Raw genomic sequence first — 12,719 nt, forward strand, 5'->3', positions numbered from 1 at the left:
TGCCAGAGCAGAGGAGGAAAACAACTGGAGCTTGCAGACAGCAAACATCCATCTTGCATGCTGCATGCAGGAAAAAGGGGGAATAAAAAGCCCCAAGGAAGCTTAAAAGGATTCCAAAACATGACCCATGACCATCTGATTAACCACTAAATTGCAGAACGACTGTCACCCTACAAGCAACAAGTTGTCCTTGCAAAACTTAAAAGGATTGTTAGAAAATAACTTTCCACCCTCTAATCTGGACTTCTGATATTTGGAACGGTTTTTACCCTATATATATTTTCAATCCATTGTATGTGTTCAAGTTTGCCTTTTGTCTGACTTAATTGTGATTGTGTGTGTATGTGCGTACGCGTGCATGTATTGGGGGATTTTGAAGGTGTAAAATTGAAGTTGCATAGTAGCAAATTCAAAATCCTTTTGTCATTGCTCAAGTTATTTCTGTTACTGACAAAACCTAGTGTGAATTGCTTTTGCCCTGAATAAGAGTCAGGCAAATTGATCGTTTTAGTTTCTCACTGGGATTTTACACACTTTTCATTTTATGACAACTTGTGGGATGATGGGGCATGGTTATTGGCATACATTTCCCAATAAAGTTGTCACAATGCAAGAGTGTATGAGCTACTGGAAGGTAATACAATGTAAGGAAAATTGGAAGGGTTTTGGTCAATGGAATGTCATGTAATGGAGATAAATGGGAGCATTTGGATAATTAGAGTGTTCCTTGTTGCTAATTTCAGGACTGATATGTTTTAGAAGTATAACTTTTAAGTCTTTAATTCTCAAACTACATGAGAGATAAATGAAAACATAAGTTTCAGAAACTGAAGAAGAACCCTCGAGCAATTGCAAATCAACAATTAGTTCAGAATTTGGAAGTGGACATTAAACAATGTCATGAAGGCAGGATGGCCATTATTTAAAAATCTTTTGAGAGTTATCCAGAAAAAAGGGGCAGTTTGAGAATTGGAGGCAATTAGTTTAAATCTCTATCTGGGACATCCAGAGGATAGATTAGAGACAGCTGGGCTCTTGTTGCAATGTGGTAATAGCCCTACTTTTGAGAGGAGACTTGAGCCTCCAATTCCCTCCTACTCTATAGGTGTGTCATAACATGTCTGAAGAGGTTGATTAAAAAGAAAATTACAGAGAGATTTGAGGGTGTCTTGTGGTGCAGTGGCACAGCCCTTTCCTTTGAGCTAGGAGGTTTCAAGTCCCACCTGCTCCAAAGGTATGCAAAAACATCTCTGTACACGTGATTTAGAAAATTAAAAAAATTACTGAGATTTTTTGCTTTTGGATTTGATTTGTGTGATTTCACTCAAATGAGCAGCTCAAGGTTGGGTCAGCAGTTCTAAAGCAGCTGAAAGCAGAAGTGTTTGAATTTTGACTCACTAACCAACAGCATAGGGAACATTACGTTGAGATTTTTGTTTTTAAAGAGTAGGTACTCTTAAAAAAGACGAAGAATGTTTTGTGAAATGTTATGGCATAGTCTTTCTCTGCCATAGCAATTCTTTCAGTCAACAGCTGCGTTCATGTTTAAGAAATTACTGGAATGTGCAGAGATTGTAATAGTAGTTCTGTCTATTATATGGTGTAAGGTGTTATGTTATGAGGTGTTAAGCAGTTAAGTAGTTGAGAGTGTCCATAAATTGACCAGCTAATCATTAGATAAACAACTACGTAAAATCTTCAGTAGTTCAGTGTGTGAGAAGCAGAAACACAATGGGTAGAAAAATAAAACAGTATTCGGCTTTCAACGATGACCAAAACCATTTAACGTAAACCTCTTGGTTTGTAGTCTACTGGCTACACACACAGGTAATTCTATTTCTGGCACAAAAAAGTAAAAATAAAGAATATAAAGGGAAAGTTTTGGATAGAATGTATTTGGCTGGCGTTTTCTATAACTAAATCAATTAAAGTACCAATTCTGATTTAAGGCCAATTGTGAGATACTGCCCCCTGGTGCAGATACTGCAGTTACACAAGTACGGTATGTTCAATTCTAACTGATTTTTAATTTTCAAATCTAATTTTTGCTTCCTTTTTGCACCACACTGTACAATGCAATCATTGGAGCCAGGAAATCTGCCAGTCGTCTACCATTATTAGCCACCCACTAATTAGTGAGTAAAAAGTCTGTCTTATTGAAAAACTATCAATGAACTTTAATTTGAGGGAGCACATTGTTCTGGCTTGGCATCCTTCCTCAAAAAGATTAGCAGCTCATGATTGAGCCCACAGGATGCAGCCATCATCCTTTATCCTGACTCCTGCAGATAGCACAAGTTCAAGTCTATTTAAGGACTAAATTTAGAAATCGCCATGATATTGTGGCCGAAAGAACCCTATTTATAGAGTCAGACAGCACCAAAACAGACACTTTCGTCCAACTCGTCTTTGCTGACTACGTTTTTCAAGTTGGACTAGTCCCATTCACCTGCATTTGGCCTGTATCCCTCTAAAACTTTCCTATTCATGTACCTGTCCAAGTGTCTTTCAAATGTTGTAACTGTACCTACGTCTATCACTTCCTCTGACAGTTGATTCGACAGATGAATCACTGTGTGTGTGAAAAGGTTGTCCTGAGCTCCCTTTAAAACCTTTCTCCGCTCACCTGAAAATTATGCCCTCTAGTTTTGAACTCCCCTATCCTAGGGAAAAGGCCGTTGTTATTCACTTTATCTGTACCCCTCATGATTTTACAAAACCTCTATTAGGTTATCCGTCAATCTCCTCGGCTCCAGTGGAAAAGGTCCCAGCCTATCCAGCCTCTCCTTATTACTCAAAACCTCCAGTCCCAGTAACATCCTTGCAAATCTTTTCGTCACCCTCTCCAATTTAGTAATATCCTTCCTATTACGGGGTGACCAGAACTGTACACAGCACTCCAGAAGTGGCCTTAACAACAGCCTATACAACTGCAACATGACGTTCCAACTCCTACACTCAAAATGGTCTGAGCAATGAAGGCAAGCATGCTAACTGCCTTCTTTACCATCCTGTCCAACTGTGATGCAACTTTCAAGGAACTATGTACCTGAACCCCTAGGTCGCTCTTACTCAATAACACTTCCCAGTATCCTACCATCAACTGCATAAGTCTTCCCCCTTGTTTATCTTACCAAGATGAAAAACCCACAGTTATCTAAATTAAACTCCATCTGCCACTCCTCTGTTCATCGGCCTAACTGATCAAGGTCCCTTTGTCACCTTAGATAACCTTCTTCACTGTCTACCACACCATCAATCTGGTGTCATCCACAAACTTACTAAGCATCCTTCCTATATTCTCATCCAAATCGTTGAGACAAATTATAAGCAATAGCAGACCCAGCATCATGGGAAGTCTGGTTATAACTATTTTATCTTCACCTCATCACAGAATTGTTGGGAGTGCAGGAGGAGGTCATTAGGTCCATCGTGCCCGCACCAGCTCTTCAAATGAGCAATTCACTTTGTGCTGCTCTCTCACCTTCTCAGTGATCCTACAGGTTCTTCCCATTCCGGACAACAGTGTAATCCCCATCTGAATGCTGCGATTGAAACTGCCTCCACCAAAGGCCTTTGTAGGAAAGGGGCCAGGTAGCTGACTTCACAAGAGCCAACGTTAAGTGAGATACCTGACGCAAGGTGACATCCATCAAATTTCCTCCTTTGCTTTATGTCAGGGCTACCAAGAGTGCACAGCTCAATTTATGCAAAATAAAAACTTCACCAGCAGCACATCAGCAGACTGACTTTAAGATGCAACCTTACTACTTAAAAACTGGAGTGTGACCCACATGTTACAAACACTGATAACACTACATTGGCTATCCAATACATTTTATCCTCTGCTATTTGTATTACATCAACAAAATAAAGTCACTTTCCTGTTGTTGAGTACGATGACAATGCTGTGTTAGGACAGTCAAGTCAAGAAGTGTAAGGCATTAATGTTCCATTAAAAAACAGGATTAGGGGATTATCATACATTGTGTAAACTCTGAACTTAGTCATGAGGCTGCAGTAGCACTCTTGCTGCTATGTCAGAAGGTTACAGGTTCATATCTGACTCCAGTGACCTGGATATATAATCTAGGTTGACACACTTCAATACTGTACTGATAAACAGAGGAGCTGACTTTCAGATGAAAAGATAAACTTGGCTCCATCTTCCCTTGAGATGATCGCAAATAATCCCACAGCATCATTTTGAGAAACATCAAGGTACACCTTGCTGATGCCTTGAGTAATATTTACTCCGCATCCAACACTGCTAAATTATTAGTAAAAACAGAAATTGCTGGAGAATCTCAGCAGGTCCCACAGCATCTGTGGAGAGAGAAAAAGAGTCAAGATTCAAATCTGATAGGACCTTTTTTTTTAAAAACCAAAAGTTCACACTAGACTCAAGATGTTAACTCACTTCTCTTTCCATAGTTGCTGCCAGACCTGCTGAGTTTCTATTTTTATTTCAAGTTTCCAGCATCTGTAGTATTTTTCTTTCATTGCTAAAATACGGCCCCGTCATTATCACTTTGTTGTAAGTGGGAACTTGCCGTGTAAAAATTATCAGCCATGTTCCTGACTACACTTCAGGAACTGCTTCACTGAGTGCATGGCCACTGAGGTTGTGAAAGGGAACACATAAATACAAGACCTTGTTGGTGCTGATGGAGAGCAGAGCCACCAGTCAGTTCTAACATAGCTGACATCCACCAAGTCTCCTGGCCCCTAATTCTTTATCTCTGCAGAATGAGCAGGGAGTGGATACAGCGAGAGTGATGACACTCTCTCAGACACATTTTTTTCAGATTAGATTCCCTACAGTGTGGAAACAGGCCCTTCGGCCCAACAACTCCACACCGACTCTCCAAAGAGTAACCCACCAATACCCATTTCCCTCTGTCTAACGCACCTAACACTATGGGCAATTTAGCATGGCCAATTCACCTGACCTGCACATCTTTGGATTGTGGGAGGAAACCAGAGCACCCGGAGGAAACCCACACAGACACGGGGAGAATGTGTAAACTCCACACAGGCAGTCACCCGAGGCTGGAATTGAACCTGGGACCCTGGTGCTCTGAGGCAGCAGTGCTAACCACTGAGCCAATGTGTCCTTAAGAGCAGCAAACGGGCAGAATCCTGCGAAAAGACGTCTTTCAGCCTCCACGTTTAGGGAATATTGGAAACAGCAACTATCACACTAGAACAATGAAGAAAGGGGAACAAAACAAAAACATTTTGAATGGGGAAGTGATACTGGACTTATCTACTAATGGCAGGAAGACCACAGACCAGATAGGATGCCTGCTTTCCCAGTTGGAGGAGGGTAGAGACGTGGAATGACAGGGTTTGAAAAAGAAAGGTAGCCTGCCTTTTTGTCCTGAAAGGCCATCAGCATGGCACAGTTCTCACAGGCAACACGTCTCTTAGGACAGTCCGATTCCATGTGCTCCTGCAGTTCCTTCCGCCAGAGCAAAGCATCACATTGATGACAGTCAACAAAGGTGTATTCGCACTGCTCCTGGTGTTCCTGCAACACACACAACACAAGGAGGCTCACTAGCAAAGAAACCCCCAGATTTCTTACTGCTGTAAGTCATCACAAATACACAGCTGACACCAAAACCTAGCTTAAATTTTATTTAGCAGGTCAATAATGCTCTCCCCACCCAGAGATGACCTTGAGTTTTGGTCACATCAGAGCAATCTGGCTATAACTGATTGAAATAGTGATTGAAACGTTTTCCCCGGCAGTAAGGAAACTTGTATTGCCACCGTGCCACCCTAATGGACTGAGTCTTGCCACTAATTCAGAATCAAGTCGTGTGTGGAAGTGCACTGATAAGGGCTGTGCAGCTAATGACCACAGAAGATCCAAATCAGAGTGAATCTGACGAGTCAATTACCACACTAGGCAGGGCTGTGACATACTGAAACTAGCTGGTGCTTTGACATCACACTGAGAAACAACGGACCTTGTGGAGTTTATATTGACCATCTATAGATGGAGAATAAAATTAAAGGAAAAACCATAGAGTTTAAAACAGGGAGCTCCCTCTCTTATTTTAGCATGTATTATCCAATATGAATTAGGTATGCAACTTGTTAAAGAAAACAAAATAATCAACATCAATAAATCAGAGTGGTGACAATACCCCTGATCAATGGGTAATAAAAAATAACTAACCTCCAAATGTCGTAGCTCCATTTTCTGATAGCAGCCCTTGTTGGGACACTTGACTGTCAGGGAAAGAATTTCCCGTTTTGCAAAATTATCTGGAAAAAGTTGGGCTTCGGTCAACATCTCATTATCCACAGGGCACTTGTGTCCAGCATCCCTGTAAGATTTCATAAAACATAAAAAGTGTAGTTAAAAGCCTCATGCAAGTCTCTTTTTGCACTCCCCACCCCTGCAGCAATGGAGTTTTGATGGTATTGACTGGGAGATAAACAGTGCTCCATAAACTGGGAAGGATTCTCCTGGTCTTCTTTGAATAGTGCTGAGGAATAATTTACATTCACATGAAAGGACAGGCAAAGTCCATTTTAACATCATGTCTAAAGGACAGCACCAGCGATAGTGCAGCCCTCCCTCAGTTCTGCTCCAAAGTCTCAGCCAGGAATACTCAGGAATGCGGCTTCTGATTGAGCAGTGAGACCTATCAGCAAGACTGACACTATACAACGGGGTTCCCAGTTTAAAAACAACTGACTTGTGAGAGTTCATACTGACAAATGCAGCCCGACATTTTCTGTGTTTATGAGTGGCTCCTTTCCACTGTCCTGCATGGTGTTCTGACTGGAGTGCAAATCAACTTGCGATTGGATTCCAGAACGGAATCTGCTCACCACACAAGGGCAGCCTGTATATAAAAACTGTGAAAAACCACTGCAACAGTCCTGGAATACTTTGTTCACACTTCATGTAATATTACTGCTCCCCTGGCTCTAACACAAGCTTAAAATATCAGGAATAGAAATAAAAACCACATTCTTCCTAGATTTTTATTTATATTCTACTTATACTCCTGGTTAAAGGAAATGGAAGCCACCCAGTAGGAGACAGAAGGCTTGACCAACACGCAACAGCTCCCTCTCACACAGTGTTTACTGGTATTACAGGGGCAAAGACAAACACATTATGCAGCAGGATGCAAACACTGACAAACAGCCTGAGGCTGTTAGGGGCCATTCTGGACAATGAGGTGGCAGCAGGAAACATTCTTTGAGGTAGATGGCTGTTCACCTTTCTGAGCAAAAGCCTACAAATATTCAGAGGGGAGTGTGCCAGCACTGAATCACCGCATGTATTGAGGAAAGGCAAAAATCTGTTCTACAGGTAACCTCATGCTTCAGGTGAATCAAACACTACATGAACTGTGAAGCGATCTGACATAGCCAGGTAGATTGTACATTGTTTCCATGTGGGACACACAGGGACTTACAGATTATCAAACGGGGAACTGTATGTGTATAAAAACATTGAGAAAGTACCTTTAGTTTTCTGCCTCAGCCACCGATTCCATTTCCCTCCAAGTTCACTATTACACATTCATTCTCAGTGACTTTGGTGCCCTATTCAGTCCAGCTTCTCACCTCATGCCCTCCCAGCACCTCTTCATGCTACCTTTGCAACATTAACAGCTTCAGTTTTTGCCTCAGTCCAGTGATATCTGAAACCCTCATTTATACTTTTGGTCAGGGCCAGAGGTAACATTGAGAACCACACAAAGTCCTAATTTACCCCACATTCTGCATTTGCTGACCCACTACACTATCCTCCTATCACTTTGAAGATTAAGTTTCTTCATGGAATTTGGCCTTAGAGGAATTCTGCATGCCTCCAATTCCAGCCTCTTTCGGGTGCTGCACCTTGAGTGGCATTTAGGCCCCACAGACTGGAAATCTCTCCCTAAAACTCTACTGCAAAGTCCTTTTCTGCCCTTTTGAACCCATTTCAAACCAGTAATCGTCTCCAATATCTCTCCTTTCAATTGAGGTTTCTAGTTCAGAAACCCAATCAAATCATGAATTAGGACTGATATTAAAGCAACAGTCAACCTAAAAAATTGACATACGTTTTAATAAAAGAAAGCTTTAATTAGTCCGTACGGTTTGCTGACATGATAACACTACAAGACACAGGAGTAGAGGTAGGCCATTTATCCCATCATCAAGATCCTGTCAGATCAGACAATCCCCTCCACAACGTTCCTGCTTTTTCCTCATAACCATCGATTCCCTTACAGATTAAAAATCTGTTTATTTCAGTCTTGACCATAGTTAAGGGCCTAATCTATTAAGCGCTCTGCGATAAAGAATTCCACAGATTCCCGACCCTCAAAGAAGAAACTCCTCTTGACCTGTCTGAAAATGTGTGAGCCCTTATTCTGAAATTATGCCGTCTGGTCCTAGACTCTTCCATAAGAGGAAACAATGAGCATAGGGCCAATCTACTCAACCTCTCCTCACAAGACAACCTGGGGATCAACCAAGAGAACTTTCACTAGACAATATCCAATGACAGTATATCTTTCCTTAGACAAGGAACCAAAACTGTTCATATCATTTTCAGAAGCTGAAGACGGATATGAAATGTTTGGGGAGTTGTATAAATCCAGAGTAAAGTAACTTGTTAAGATTAAACTCAATGCACAGATATAGGACAGCCAGCAAACTCATTTTGTTCATTAGAACTTTGGAACAGTAAATCAAGAAAATGGGATAAAAGTTGCCAAAGGTCTGAAAAAAACAAGGAGTCATGGTCATCAGGAAAGTGATGAAACGGGCTATTGACTGTTACCATACAGCACGTACTTAGCTCAGTTTGACACTCAGTTTGGGTTCTGTGGGCCCACTTAGCTCCTGATTTCAAACAACCTTGATTCAAAACATGGACAAGAGAGAGTGATTGCCACTGACATAGCGGTCGCATTCGACTGAGTATGACGTAAGAAGCCCAAGCAAGTCAGTGGGACTCAAAGAGAAAACTCTCTACTGATTTGGGCCACACTAGGCAAAGGATCAATACTGGTTATCATTGCAGGAGCTCCTCAGGGGAGTGTCCTGGGTCCAACATTCTTCAACTGCTGCAAAGACCTTCCCTCCATTATAAGATCTGAAGTGGGGATGTTCACCAACATTTGCACTATGTTCAGTACCACTCAAAACTGCTCAGATACTGAAGCAGTTCATATCCAAATTCAATATCCAGGGCTGGGCTAAGAAGTAACAAGCAACATTCATGTTATACGCGTGCTACTCAGTGACCATTCTCAAGGAAAAAACGTAACTATCTCACTTTGACATTCAATGGCATTATAATAACTGAACCCCCAGTCAGCAACATCCTAGGGGGGGTTACCATTGACAAGAAACTGAACTGGGCTAGTCCTTTAAGTATAGTGGTTACCAGAGCAGTTCAGATGCTAGGAATTCTGTCACAGGTAACTCATTTCCTCACTCATCAAAGCCTTTTGACAATCTACAAAGCACAAGCCAGGAATGTGAAGGATACACACCCTACATGCCTGGGCAGGCACATCCTCAAAAACACTCAGTAAGCTTGACATCTAAACAAACTGTTTACTTTGAAGGAAACATGGGTCTTGGGCTCTAACTTTATCTTCAACCTATACTTCTCTACACACAAACCGATTCCTGACTCGAAACCAGAACCTTCCTCATTTTGCAAAAAAATTAAAATGAAGTAATACACTACAATAGGTTGTACTTACTGGGGCAAGGAATGGGTGCAATTTTCTCTCACTCGCTGCATCATCATACACAGCTAAGGGTGATTGGCAGTGTCTCAGCATTTGCTTCCTAAACTGAAAATCCATTATTCTGCTCTAAGCACCAAGAACTCCAGGTCCAGAACAGATGTAAAGCTGTCAGTTTCTGATAAGTAAAGAACCTTTATCGTATCATCAGAACAGCCTTCATGACAATACAATTTTCCCAATATTCCTCAAAGCATCAACTATTGTGGCATTTGATTTTATTCACTCATTGAGCGCGAGTGTCACTGGCTGGCCAGCATTTATAGCCAGTTCCTAGTTGCGCTTGAAGAAAGTGGTGGTAAGCTGCCTTCTCAAGCTGCTACAGTCCATGTGTTTTAGGTAGACCCACAATATTGGTAGGCAAGAATTCCAGGATTTTGACCCAGCAACAGTGAGGAATGTCAAGAAATTTCCAAGTCAGAGTGGTGAGTGGCTTGAAGGGGAACTTGCATAGTGGTGTTCCGATTATTCTGCAGCCCTTGTCCTTCTAAATGGAACTGGTTGTGGGTTTGGAATGTGCTGAGTGTCAGTTGTGGAGGGAGTGAATGTTTGTTGACATGGTGCCCATCAAGTGGGTTGCTTTGTCCCAGATGATGTTGAGCTCCTTCAGTGTTGTTCGAGCTGCACCTATCCAGACAAATGGGGACTTTTCCATCATACTCCTGACTTGCGCCTTGTAGATTGTGGACAGGCTTTAGGGAGTCAGGTTGTGAGCTATTTGCTGCAGTGTTCCAAGCGTCTATATTTATATGGTGAATGCAGGCCAGGTTTTGGTCAATGGTAACCTCAGAATGTTGACAATGGAGATTCAGTGATGGTGTCGCCACTGAATGTCAAAGGGCAATAGTTAGATTGTGGAGTGTAGGTATGTTGGGAAAAACAACTAGCTGAACATGCACCTTTCTTGACATTAGAATGAAAATGGAGGCAATGTCATTTAGGTAAATTCTGTTATTTACTAAGTGCACTAAAATGGAACGTGCTTTAAACAAGGAAATACCTGTAAGAAGGTGTACCATGAGTGTTAACAGATTTAGAGAATATTGTGACAATGATAGTCTCACTGCTGCTGGCTGAAATGCAGAGAAAAATGGCCTTTCCTTATTAGAACGTCCTCCGGCAGACTTGAGAATGACCAATGATCCCAATACCCTTTAACCATGAGCAATATGTGAAAGCTCAGCAATATCACTTATGTGGAGTGCAGACTGCAGCAAAATTATAATCTTTGAGAGTACTCTGAACACATACAAGATAACCCACAAGCAAACATGACTGTACAATTCTAAATCAAAATTGTCTGCGAGTTTAATTTCTTGTGAACGAGTCCCATTTTGCTGTTATTTGTAATATTTAATTGAAACTTTTGAATAATTCAAGTAGATGATGTTGAACTGTCAGGAGGCAGAGTGCGATTGTTGCTTTGTATGAGAGTTATCATTGTTTGAAACCTGGAAATTTACTTCAACTCAGTGTGCCTGGCTGAAGTATTAAAGGGTACTCCCAAATGTGACCTTCTCCAGAACATTTCACAGACCTTGCCCATTTTCTTAGTGTCATTTAACCATTCAAGTAACATTATTGCAAAATGGCACAAACTTTAACCAAGTCAAATTGATAGCTTTTCCATAAATAAAAGAGTGATAAAGAGATTATATGAACAGAAAGCAATGGCAGTGCTCATCAGGCCAGACAGCTTTATAATAGTTCAAAGTCCCTGTACAAACCCAAATTGAATTCACCTTAGTATTACAGCAGAAGCTGGCTTCAACCTCCCTTCCTTGCAAACATAAATGTGAGACTGATAGAACCTTAAGTTGTCTCAGGACTGTGATTTTAAAGAAGTTCTGGAATTTACATATCAATCAATCAAAATCTTCATCCCTATTCTAAGTGAATAAAGACTTAACGGCAAACTAGGTTTGCTCAATACATCACATCAGTTGTATGACACTTCGATCTTTTGCTATAAATTCTGTGTCCTATGATCCTGCTCCACTTGCTATCTGACGAAGGAGCAGCAATCCGAAAGCTTGTACTTCCAAATAAACCTGTTGGACCGTAACCTGGTGTTGTGATTTTTTTTAAACTTTGTCCACCCGAGTCCAACATATCATAAATGTGAGATTCACAGCTGAGGCAACAGAGGTATGCACGTTCACAAAAAAGGGCGAGTATTCAGCAGATTTAGGAGAGGCCATCTCTTCAGCTATTGGTATGGGACTATCAATTACTGTTAACTTCTACAACACAGACAACTTGCAGTTTATTTTGTTTGTATTTTCTTTCTGGTGACCTTCTGACTCCAGTTTGAGAACCACTGCAGTAATACAACTAGGTGACTGGGCACAGCCTCAATGAGCTTTGTGCTTAACTGACAAGTTATCAAAGTGACTCACTGTATCACTTGCTCTCATTTAACATTAAAGGTGCCAGGCAAATACTTAGCATACCTTGCCAGAAAGAGAAGTGCCCCACAAACCATTGCAGCGATTAGGGAAGGGTCTGGGAATCTAACATGTGATTCTAAAAAGATTAATGTGGCGTTCCAGAGATTCTACTCTAAGTTATATCAGTCTGAGAATTGTGAGGAGGGGAAGGCCAAAATGGAATCCTTTTTTAGAGATCTGAAGTTCCCGGGTGTGACTCCCGAACAACAGTCCTTTCTCAATGCCCAATTATCAGAGCAAGAAGTGCAGGAAGCTGTGAGGCAGTTTCAGAGTGGAAAGGCGCCCGGTCCTGATGGACTTCCCAGTGAATTCTATAAGGAATTTATAAGTATACTGTCAGGCCCGATGCTCGATATGTTTAATGATTCATACAGTCATATTTGTCTCCCACCATCTCTGAGAGAGGCCAATATTTTACTTATCCTTAAAAAAGGGAAGGATCCGGAAGACTGTGCTTCATACAGGCCCATCTCGCTCTTAAATG

General features: G+C 41.4%; 1 protein-coding gene across 4 annotated transcripts in view; it reads right to left on the minus strand.

The window, feature by feature from the left end:
- traf6 (TNF receptor-associated factor 6) overlaps positions 1-12,719 on the minus strand; it is a 49,734-nt gene that overhangs the window by 11,612 nt on the left and 25,403 nt on the right. For all 4 annotated transcript variants that reach the window (XM_072591794.1, XM_072591793.1, XM_072591795.1 and 1 more), the window contains 2 exons: positions 6,191-6,341; positions 5,375-5,533 (listed from right to left, as the gene is read on the minus strand). In XM_072591794.1, coding sequence (XP_072447895.1) covers positions 5,375-5,533; positions 6,191-6,341 — 310 coding nt within the window. The remainder of the gene's footprint in view (positions 1-5,374; positions 5,534-6,190; positions 6,342-12,719) is intronic.

Source organism: Chiloscyllium punctatum, chromosome 22 (genome assembly GCF_047496795.1).
Source record: "Chiloscyllium punctatum isolate Juve2018m chromosome 22, sChiPun1.3, whole genome shotgun sequence".
Lineage (NCBI taxonomy): Eukaryota > Metazoa > Chordata > Chondrichthyes > Orectolobiformes > Hemiscylliidae > Chiloscyllium > Chiloscyllium punctatum.